Source organism: Myxocyprinus asiaticus, chromosome 6 (genome assembly GCF_019703515.2).
Source record: "Myxocyprinus asiaticus isolate MX2 ecotype Aquarium Trade chromosome 6, UBuf_Myxa_2, whole genome shotgun sequence".
Lineage (NCBI taxonomy): Eukaryota > Metazoa > Chordata > Actinopteri > Cypriniformes > Catostomidae > Myxocyprinus > Myxocyprinus asiaticus.
In genome coordinates, this window is record NC_059349.1 from 31896015 (window position 1) to 31907949 (window position 11935).

Below are 11935 nucleotides of genomic sequence, written 5' to 3' on the forward strand. Positions count from 1 at the left end.
GTTTAAAGAAAGCACATATAAAATAGTTTATTGATCATTGATCATCCCTCCCATCCCATCCTATGCCTCATTAGCTCCCATGCTGGAGCATCTCAAAGGGTGTGAATCCTCAGCACACTTTTAGCTTCAGCCACTGGGGGCAATGCTTCAAATTTCGTTAAGCGCACAGACCGATTTCCGCAGAGGAACTTTCAAACTCCAGTCACCAATTGCACAGTGAGATCAGTCTGAATTAATGCTGCATTCATGTGGACCTGGGAAGCTTGTACCTCCGAGTTGGGCATTCAGTACTATGACATGTCACGCATTCAAGTGGTAAACAAAATACGGAAGAAGCCAAACTTAAATAAATACACAATGAACGACAGCAAAAGCTCTTTTTCTGTTGTACCAGTGAATAAACATAAGTGAATAAACCTGTATCACTTACAACTTATATGATTTATTAATAAATAGTATCTAACAATTTATTAATGAATTTGCTTAAAACAAACCACTATAGGTGAGTCATTAATTGACTGTCATATTTAACAAATTAATATTATTGAAATAAAGAACAGAAGTTGAAATAATTTTGCAAAATCATTGCTTCCCATCATCTATCATGTTGACATGCCCCTTCCATGTCCCAACTCAGCAACTCGGGTATAATCTAGAATTCAGAGTTTCCCACTTGTTAATGTGATTTCGCTTTGTCATTCATGTTTCTGACTCCACTTGAAGGGCACATACTGTACGTGATACTGTGATTTTGGATATTAGGTGGCATTATTCACAATCATTAGAAGGCCTATATTCGTTCGTTTTTCATTAGTCCTAGGGTGTTATTCAAAGCAATGCCTGTTATCTCTACTTTCTTACTGGTTCCCAATTGTTCACTTTTGCAGAACACTACAGATTTTTGAGACTTTGTTGGAATTTTAACAATTCAAAATTCCAGCTCAGCGAGTATTGACGCTGACTACCACCCCTGGAGTCGCGAGTTCGAATCCAGGGTGTGCTGAGTGACTCCTAAGCCAGGTCTCCTAAGCAACCAAATAGGGCCCAGTTGCTAGGGAGGGTAGAGTCACATGGAGTAACCTCCTCGTGGTCGTGATTAGTGGTTCTCGCTCTCAATCGGCCATGTGGTAAGTTGTGTGTGGATTGCGGAGAGTAGCATGAGCCTCCAAATGCTGGGAGTCTCCGCGGTGTCATGCACAACGAGCCACGTGATAAGATGAGCGGATTGACGGTCTCAGAAGCGGAGGCAACTGAGACTTGTCCTCCACCACCTGGATTGAGGTGACTAACCGCGCCACCATGTGGACCTACCAAGTAGTGGGAATTGGGCATTACAAATTGGGAGAAACGGGAATAAAAAAATTAATAAATAAAAAAAGCAACGTTTAATGGAACTTTGGTAAATTGATGTAAACTACATTAACAATAGATTCAGTAGTTCCTTACTGAATCAATGTTGTAAACAACTTGCAACAACAGATTCTACAAGAAAGGCAGATAATAAGACTATCAATTTGTATGGGCTATTTCATGGATGCAAATGAGCAGATTCTGCATGCAATGTTAGATAAGTGAACACTGTTCCTGCATTAGTTTTTCATAGCTCCCTGGTGATTCAATAGTTACTCATAATGATTCAACGACCCTACTAAATGCATAAACACATGCACACACAAAAATCTTGCATGTATTAAATGATCATTTGATTCTTAGAATTTATGTTTTGTGTTTTGATTAATGGACTTTTAAAACTGAAAAGGTAGCAGTTTTGGGTGTGCCATGTGCGAATATGTTTTGATTGTTTAAGACATTGTAAACAATGGGTATAAAATGGATATTGGGTTAATGTAACAAAGACATATGTGCAAAGAAATATTTTTCTAAGGCTATCTATAGTCCCTAGACAGTCTGTTTTATTACTACTGAATTCACAGATTAAAAGCTAGCCAAGCAGGCTGTACTACTATTTTGAAAGAATACAAACAATAGTTATACATAGAAGTCATTTGCGTTAGTGAACTAGGCCCTTGATTACATGTTTGTCATTTCACTGCGACAGAATTTACCACTTAAATGGAGCACAGGGTAATGAAGTCGTTTTTCTGTGACTATGAGCTGCCAATTTGAAAGAACAACATTGGGTGGGGCACACAAACGCAAAACATTGACTTGGATTTCTCTTTCCCACTATTTTCTGCACATAGCCACTGTACAGTACCAGTTCACCAAATTAATATGCATCATCACATTATAAATGTTTATTAATTACATTTTAATGGGGATGTAGGGGTTTAATTAACATCAAATCATTAGCAATCAGGTATGTACTGGGTTAAGGCTTGCATTTTTATGTCGTCTTACTTCTACTGAAGCTAAGTTTGTGTGAAATTCATTCTTAAACTAAAAACAGCCCAAATGGTTCTACCATTAAGAGTCAAATACAACGCAAAGGTGAAATGAAATCCATAAATCAAATTATATTGATCTTCCTTTTTCATCTGGTTTCATTTGTCATCATGCCTTTTGTCTAATGATTACATTCCAATGGTTTTCAACTGGAGGGTTGTGACCCAAAAACTGGCCACAGCCCTTGTCTGATAGTGTCGCAGCATGAAAAGAACAATGCTAAATGCAAATAATAAAAAGCAACCAAACATATAATTGTGCATAGTTAATACAGCAAAATAAATAGGCTTTTCAACTGTTAAAAGAGACGAGAACAACAAACTTTTGTTGTTGACGTCAAAGTTTAATATGGATTCACTTGCAGCTAGGATAAAAATGATTTGTGCTGACATTGTGTTTTATGCTATGAATTATCAGCTGCTGAGAGTATGAAACCATCAGAGACTTAGAAACCAAACACACACATTTTTATATTGTTTGGCCTATGCAGTATTTCAGTGTTTGAATTTATGGACATTTTTGTTTACTTTTGTAGATAAACAATTTTGGTACTGTTTTGGGTCACACTTCCTGTCCAATGTAAAATCTGGGTTCTGAAGCAAAACAAATAGAGAACCATCATTTTATACACTTTTTCATCCTTCATCTCTGACATATTTTGGAGATGTTTTAATGTGAGAGGCATAAAGTTGCCCACTACAGATCTAAGAAAGATGCTCCAGCATCTCTGCACTATGACATTCAGTTTTTGCTGTGGTTTGCTGATACATTCTCTCCATTTATTGGGTATTAACCTTATTCTTTGATACAGAAAGCAAATAGCATTTGTTCATTGATTAGAAGTGTACGAGTTCTGATATAATACCAGCCAGCTATTGGGTGAAGTTCTTTTTTGTATTTTTTATTTTTTTAAATATATTTCTTTCTATTTCTTTTCTTCTTCTTCTTCTTTTTTTTTAAAGATAGTTTATTCTAAAATTAAACTTTTAATTAATGCTAATAACCTTTAGGACACAGTACAAAATAAAAATAAAAATCCCCTCAGGACCAAAGAATACATAAGCAATAACATAAATTCCAAGAAAACCTGCAAATTCACAGTTCAGAGGAAGTGGAGAGGAAAGTTGAAGGGGGAATGGGGTCATATGTGCGTCACATTGCTCTTACTCAGCTTCCACTTGCCAAAGAAAATGATATGCCTCTGAAGGGCTTCTTAACTTGGCTCCATATATATGCTGGCAAAAGGGCTATTTGGACTCAAACACTGAACAGGTGTATCTGTATAATAAATAAGACAAGAAAAACACAAAACCCATATCTCAATCTCACTGCCTTGAAAATGACTTTCTGCGCCTAAATTAGCATTACTGGCTACACTAGAAAGAATGAATGTACTATACTGTATATCATGACTTCATGTTTGTAAGGCTTCCACGAGACAGCCTGCATTTGCATGGGTCCATAATTTTGACACATTCACACATTTCCCTGTTTAATCTGACACACTAGCGTATATCATTACAAGATTTGACACTATAAGGTTACTTTCTTACCATGCCATCCTCTCCTTTTGTAACAATTAAATTTCAATTTTTAAATGCAATTTTCAATTTCAGTTTCATTTTATTGACAAATAAGGTTGTCCGAGGTGATGAAATGAGAAATCTTTCAAAAATCTATTTAAAACACGTCAGTTTTTTTCTGTTCCTGTTGGTTACATACATTTTTTAAAAACACCTTTGTTTACTGATGGACTACACTCTTGAAATGGAATACATAGACTATCAATTAATTGCCAACAAAAGCCTTTGCCAGCCAACTAACAAAAAACAATGCATCTATGTGAACTTCTGCAGTTAATCCAAAATTAGTCATTAATCTTACAGTTCATACAAAATCTTTGTTTAAACACTGGCCCTTAACACTTACTTAGTTTACACATTTTAATCCATGACTTGCACTGCATACAAATAACTAATATTGGCATTATATTCATGTTGTTTAGGCATAGGGGAACTGGCCCCCACAGTGAGCCTGATTTCTCCCAAGGTTATTTTTCTCCATTAACTAACATCTTACAGAGTTTTGTGTTCCTTGCCACAGTCACCTTTGGCTTGCTCATTGGGGTTCTAAATACAATTAATATTTAATGATTTAATTTCTATACACAATTTACAGTCATTTAATCAAACTACACAATGATATTACAGTTTCATTTTTTTGTTAATGCATGATTTCATGTAAAGCTGCCTTGAAACAATGTTTGTTGTGAAAAGCGTTATACAAATAAAAATGACTTGACACAGCATTTTCTAAAAAAATAATAAAAATGATTAAAAAGTCATTAAAGCGGTGTAAGGAATTGATCTGTTTCTCACCCACACTTATCATATCACTTTTGATATAGATTTAACCACTGGAGTCATATGGATTACTTTTATTCTGTTTTTATCTGCTTTTTAGTTCTTTGTGTGAGGTGTCAAGGACATGCTTATTAATATTATGCCCTTACTTAAACCCCTTATCTAAACCTAACCGATCAGCAGGGTTTGGGAGTAATGGAATACATGTAACGGGATTATGTATTTAAAGTACAAAATATGAGTAACTGTACTCCACTACAGTTACAATTTAACTAATTGGTAATTAGAATACAGTTACATTCAAAATGTATTTTGATTACTGAAGAGATTATTTTGCATTTTATTGTCATTTGTTTCATTTAATATTTAGTCCTTTCAGATGGAAATATTTATACATATAAATGATGCGATCGAAAGTGCATTTGAACAGCGATGAAACACTTTCTTATGATGTGTTACATTCATACGAGCAGACAGAGAAGTAAGTTTGAAGTAAGTTTGGAGCCGAAGAAATAGAAATAAACCTTGTGTAAATTGTCAGCTTTACACGAAGATAAAATGCTATTTCTAGCCATTTTACATGCACATGTTACCTGGCACGATCATATTTTTTTATCAAGAAAATTCACGTTGGATCATTATTTCTTTTTCTAGTCAGACCTTTGATATTAGGACAAAAATCATATTCTTGATAATAATTTTTGTATTGTTTTCCTGTAAAAATATCTAAAAAGCCAAAACAAGTGAAAAAATCTACCAGTGCTGAAGAAGTAATCCAAAGTATTTAGAATATGTTACTGACCTTGAGTAATCTAACGAAATACGTTACAAATGACATTTTACAGCATGTATTCTGTAATCTGTAGTGGAATACATTTCAAAAGTAACCTTCCCAACCCTGTTGATCAGTAGAGTGTGTAAACATGATAGGAAGCTGTTGAGTGTGACAGAAGCAAGTAATTGTTGTGTAATAGATGGAAACGATGTCCGGCGACGTCATTGGCTGTAGTGAAAGACATAAGAATTCATATGAGTGCAGTCATCATTTGATATCATACGAATTAGCCAAATTTACCAAAGCCGAACAAATCCTTATGATTTCGCTGTGAGAGTGGGTTGCCATTTGTGTTCAGTAGAAGAAAGAATGTCATACACACCTTGGATGGCACAAGAGTGAGTAAATAATGAGAGAATTTTCATTTTTGGGTGAACTATCCCTTCAAGTCAAGTGGTGTGAATGAATGAATGAATGAACATTACATTTATATAGCGCTTTTCTGACACTACACTCAAAGCGCTTTTCAAAGTGAACACTCTCCTCAACCACCACCAGTGTGCAGCATCCACCTGGATGATGCGACGGCAGCCATAGTGCGCCAGTACTCTCACCACACACCAGCTGTTGGCGGAGAGGAGAGAGTAGAGTTATTGAGCCAATTAATGGATGGGGGTGGTGTAACCATCAATCAACTAAAATCTATTAATATTAAAAGGTAATTTAAAGGTAATACTTTCCTTGCACCCTGAATACATGTGACACAACTTAATCATTAATTTCAAAAACGTTTTAAATATAGTTTTCAAGGTAAATACTATTTATGAGTTTTCATAGAGTTACTCCATTTGACCTGAACCAAATGAATCATATAAAAAACACGTACAGTCTCAATGGTGTCTTCTATGTCTTATATTTTTCGTCATATGAGTGAGAATGGCTACCTGCAAGCTGGTTACACCACCTGACTTTTTCAGTTTTTAAAATATGAATGCTATTTTAAAAGAATTTGCTTATTTTTTGAAAATAACAATGACAAAATATTATCACAAACTTCTTATTCCAACATTGTTTATATATATATATATATATATATATATATATATATATATATATATATATATATATATATATATATATAATTTCAATTTATTTACATTTTACTGTCTCCAAACGGTTACAACATTTAGACATAATGACTTTAAATTCAGAAATGGAAAACATGTTCATCATAGTAGAGATAAACATTATTTAACCATAAGGGTACAAAATAAGTACAGTAGCTGATCACGTACCTTTGTGCTTGTTGTTGGCGGGAAAAATTGTTGGTTCAGGTGACCGGCGGGAAGCTGAGCACCTTGCGCTCGCCTCCTGAATCACAGCACAGTATAAAAGCCAGAAGCAGCATCAGACTGGATGGGATTGAGAGATTTCCGTCAGGATATCTAACAGGCTCACACTCACAACACATCTGACAGAGCTGCTGTTTTTCAGCGAAAATTTAAAGGTATAATAATACAATTTTGATGCAGACGGTTTTTTTTTTTTCAATTATTTTTTTTATAGCTTTCCTAATGACTATTTGCCGACAAAGTTGTAAATGTTTATGTCTGTTATTTTTACTTGCAGATAATAAAAGATTAGTCACCAAAGAGGAATGAAGAAAATCAACTTTTTTACCGACTTGCTTCTTGTATGCATAGCCAGTGATGCGAGCGCGTGGATTGTCAACAATGCGACTGACACGCTCATTGGAGCCAATATCACCAATATCAATAAATCGGAAGTGGGGGATAACGGATTGGCATCCATACCAAAATCGAGGAGAAAACGTTACATTTCGCAACGTGACATGATAGCTATTCTGGACTATCACAATAAGGTGCGAGCGAGTGTTTTCCCACCTGCAGCCAACATGGAGTACATGGTAAGCAGCCCACTCATCATTTTCCTCTTGTGTAATAGAGTGCCAAACTCTGAATATGCATCATATATAGCATTTTACCACTCAATATAAAAACTATATACTGTATATGCAGCGGATTAGAATGATACGCATATCTGCGTTTACATTAAGTTAATTCGAGAGCGCCTCCTGCTGGATACGATAAATAATTATTATAATAGTCTACTGTTAATTGGTGCCATGTGTATACGTCATTGCCTTACAAGGTTAAACAGAGAGTGCGTACAGTCTCGTGTGCAATAAACAAAAGGTCTCAGAATCACACCTAGTTGTCTGCAAACTGTTGGGGTGAGAAATACTCCCATTTATACTTTTTGTAAGTAATTTACAATGGAGTAAATGCTATTTTTTAACAAACTGGTGTGTTTATTGTAAGAACCAAGTGGATAAGGATCTTGATGTGAACATATTTGACATGCTTTCCTTCAGTGTTAATCTTCATAATTGTTCCATGAATAGTCAAATAAAAATAGCTTTTATTCATTGCACATAATTGCTTTTATTACTGTAAAGGTTTGGGATGATGGCCTGGCCAGGTCTGCAGAAGCTTGGGCAGCAACCTGTATTTGGGAACATGGACCTCGATACCTTCTCCGATATCTGGGTCAAAACCTCTCAGTCCGAACTGGCAAGTAAGTATTGCAGTGCTTTGAGGTGAACAGTTGTTTGCCATTTATAGAGCATCCTCACAGATCTTTGTTGTTCCTAGAATAAAGAAGAATTGTGCTCATTTAAGACTTGAAATGTCACTTTGGTAGCATTATCGAATTACAAACGTTGAACAAGATTTAAGGCGATGGGCCAGACCAGAATTTTCTTTTTTGGATGCAATCCAGTGGATCCTTCCATTTTCTTTTTTTTCTCTCTGTTTCTGAGCTACTGCCAAATTGTTTCTGCTCTTGCCAGTTACCGCTCCATTCTTCAGCTGGTTAAACCTTGGTATGATGAGGTCAAAGATTATGCATTTCCATACCCACGTGACTGCAATCCCCACTGTCCGATGCGCTGTTATGGACCCATGTGCACACATTACACACAAGTGAGTTTGATTGCCAGTCATAACTCAGATTAAGTCAACAGTAAGTAAGACACTTTAGTAAGATGCAACTTCTGTTACAGATGGTGTGGGCGTCAACAAACAGAGTTGGGTGTGCCATTCAAACCTGTTACAATATGGTTGTGTGGGGCGCTGTGTGGAGGGAGGCAACATACTTGGTCTGCAATTATTCACCAAAGTTAGTCATGTTTTTATCTTTTAATTCAACTCTAGCCAGATCTTGCACATGGAGCACAGAATCTTATATCGAGCACAGAGTGTACCATTCTCTCCAGTCTGATGAATGCCAGAACATGACTAAGGTGTTATGCATGTTCATCTAACAAAAAAGGCTTTAGTGGTATAATTTTTAACAAATCATATTTTACAGGGGCAACTGGATTGGTGAAGCACCTTATAGAGTTGGTGTACCATGCTCAGCCTGTCCTCCTAGCTATGGAGGTTCATGCAGCAACAACATGTGCTTTCCTACCATCAACTCAAACTTCATGTTCTGGTTTAAATAAGCTGTCTGCCATATCTTTAATGCTATTAAGTGATTGGATTATTACAGTGATTTACAGTGTAATCTTTTTAATGTAATATCTATGCATTTTGTACAGCAGATGTAGCTTTTTGTATGTTTACTACAGAGTCCAGAAATGGTGCTAATGTCAATGCAACCTTAACTTGTCTGTTTAAAGGGATAGTTCACCCAAAAATGAAAAATCTCTCATAATTTACTCACACTCATGCCATCCCAGATGTGTATGACATTCTTTTTTCTGCAGAACACAAATCAGTGAATGGTGATCAGAACTTTGGATCTTCAAAAATCACATAAAAGCAGAATAAAAGTTATCCATAAGACTCCAGTGGTTAAATCTATATCTTCTGAAGCGATATGATAAGTGTGTGTGAGAAACAGGTTAATATTTAAGTCCTTTTTTTACTATAAATCTCCACCTTTGACCAGCCACAAACAGTAGGTGGCGATATGCATGAAGAATACGAATTGGCAAAAAACAAAACAAAAGAAGAAGAATGTGAAAGTAAATGTGGAGATTTATGGTAAAAAAAAAGACTTAAATATTGATCTGTTTCTCACTCACACTTATTATATAGCTTATGAAGATACGGATTTAACCACTGGAGTCTTATTAATTATTTTTATGCTGATTTATTGGATTTTTGGAGATTCAAAGTTCTGGTCACCATTCACTTGTATTGTATGGACCTACAGAGCTAAGATATGCTTCTTAAAATCTTCATTTGTTTTCTGCAAAAGAAAGTCATACACATCTGGGATGGTATGAGAGTGAGTAAATGATGAGAGAATTTTCATTTTTGTGTTCTAACTATTCCATTAAGGAGCAACAATCATATTGATGCTCATGAATTAGATTAGTTATATTTTCCTCTGGTGTACAGATCAAGTCTGTGCTGCTGATCACTATATGGGTTATACAACAACGTTTACTATATATTCCAATTTTCATGTGAATTTTTTACAGTCCATATCTGTCAATGTTTTTCCAAGGTGCTTAAACAAAACTTTAAGCTATATTTTTGTTAATGAACAGAACCTTGTACGAAGTAGTGACTGGAATGGCATTATAGCTGTCAATGTTGTTTCAGTTGCAATAGCCACAATGAGGTTTTTGTAATGATAACTTTGAATGTATTTTCAGCATTTTTATTTGGTCATCAGAAAGCAAACACAGTAAAGTTCTCATACCTCTGTTTTGGTAAGTTGTGGTATAAGTTTTTGTGTGTTACATTTCATTGTATAGATTGGGAATCCATGATAAATTATCATGAAACGGTGCTCTTCTATGCCAAACATTGTTACTCTGAATGTGATTTGCTTTTCCTTTCACATAATCTTTGCTGTAAAATTGTTCTGGTTACACTACATGATTCTCAGATTGTGACCTCTTCCCGAACCCCACATCCTAGTCTGTTTTATAGTTCTCTGGAGGAGAGGAAGTACATCTAAGCTTGTAGTGTAAAACCCTGCTAAGCTATATTGTGAGTATAGAATCTCTGTTAACATTTAGATAAACATGATTTTGTACCAGCATATCTTACCAAACTCAATTAGTGACCCATTGAGATGATTATTTAAAGGGATAGTTCACCCAAAAATGAAAATTCTCTCATCATTTACTTACCCTCATGCCATCCAAGATGTGAATGAATACGTTTCTTCTGATGAACTCAAAGATTTTTAGAAGAATATTTTATCACTGCTGGTCCAAATCTCCATTTTCACATTATTTTTTTGTTTTTGCCGATTCACATTTGTCATGCATATTGCCACCTACTGGGAAAGGAGGAGAATTTATAGTAAAAAAGAACTTAAATATTGATCTGTTTCTCACCCACAACATTCATATAACATCTGAAGATATAGCTTTAAGCACTGGGGTCTTACAAATTACTTTTATGCTGCCTTTATGTGCATTTTAGAGCTTCAAAATGTTGGTACCCATTTACTTGCTTTGTGAGGTCCTACAGAGCTGAAATATTCTTCTAAAAATCTTCAAGCAAGAAAGTCATATACATCTGGGATAGCATGAGGGTGAGTAAATGATAAGAGAATTTTTATTTTGGGGTGAACTATCCCTTTAACTGACATTTATTGAACACCTCTAAATTCCCAGCAAATAGTAGCATAGTATTGTTTTATTCTTATTTCTTTAATTATAGCACATGTTGCACTGAGACTATTTATTTAAGCCCAGAAATGCAGTTTATGTAGTTTAAAAGCTTCTAGATGTTGTATGCTAAATTATACCAATAAAGAAGTCTTTACATATACATATGTGTATTTTGGTGTATAATTGTGTGTGTGTGTGTGTGTAATAACTTGCTGTTAAAATAGAGGTATGTTTAATTTTAAATGAAGTTGAAATTACACTTTAAACATAGTTTTTGCTAAAGCAGAATTACATTTCTTTGAGATCAGAAATGTACTGTGGTAATTTGCATAAACATTTCTAAGATTTTCCTGGCACATGCTGCTTGTTGTTTCACTATTTCTCCAAGAGGTCGCTACATCACGTTTATTGATTATGTAAACATTCTGTCGCTATATTTGTGTCTTTGTCCAGCCAAATGGCTCCAGTTTTCTTGGAAAGTTCTCCACAGTTTCTCCTTGTCCACTTTCCAGAGATTTTATTTTGTTTTATTTCTTCTTCTATGTTCAGCTTGTTACTTCTAGCCATTCTTTTAGTTGGAAAAAATCAGAACTGTATGCCTCAAATAGTTCAGAGAAAATATTCCTGATCACTGTGCAAGACTCATTTGGTGAAAACATTATCAGCACTTTTGTTCTGTATGTGGATCAAGCTGGAACATGAGAAATAGTGAACTAATTGTATGCT

At 35.2% G+C, this 11935-nt stretch overlaps 1 protein-coding gene and 1 long non-coding RNA gene across 3 annotated transcripts; one reads left to right on the forward strand and one right to left on the reverse strand.

Annotated features, from left to right (window-relative positions):
* Window positions 1-4055: 4055 nt before the first annotated feature.
* LOC127442267 (uncharacterized) lies at window positions 4056-7542 on the reverse strand. Its single transcript, XR_007897465.1, has 3 exons — window positions 7449-7542; window positions 6840-6956; window positions 4056-6168 (listed from the first exon to the last, which is right to left on the reverse strand). It is a non-coding gene; the product is annotated as an uncharacterized LOC127442267 (long non-coding RNA).
* pi15b (peptidase inhibitor 15b) lies at window positions 6920-10939 on the forward strand. 2 transcript variants are annotated; one of them, XM_051700152.1, is made up of 6 exons: window positions 6920-7051; window positions 7174-7471; window positions 8024-8142; window positions 8417-8549; window positions 8630-8745; window positions 8938-10939. In XM_051700152.1, the coding sequence occupies exons 2-6, from the start codon at window positions 7202-7204 to the stop codon at window positions 9071-9073; spliced, it is 774 nt and encodes a 257-aa protein (XP_051556112.1). In that variant the 5' UTR covers window positions 6920-7051; window positions 7174-7201; the 3' UTR covers window positions 9074-10939. The 2 variants fall into 2 exon arrangements, with proteins under 2 accessions (XP_051556112.1, XP_051556111.1); XM_051700151.1 differs by lacking the exon at window positions 8938-10939 and having other exon boundaries at window positions 8630-8931.
* The last annotated feature ends 996 nt before the right edge of the window (window positions 10940-11935 follow it).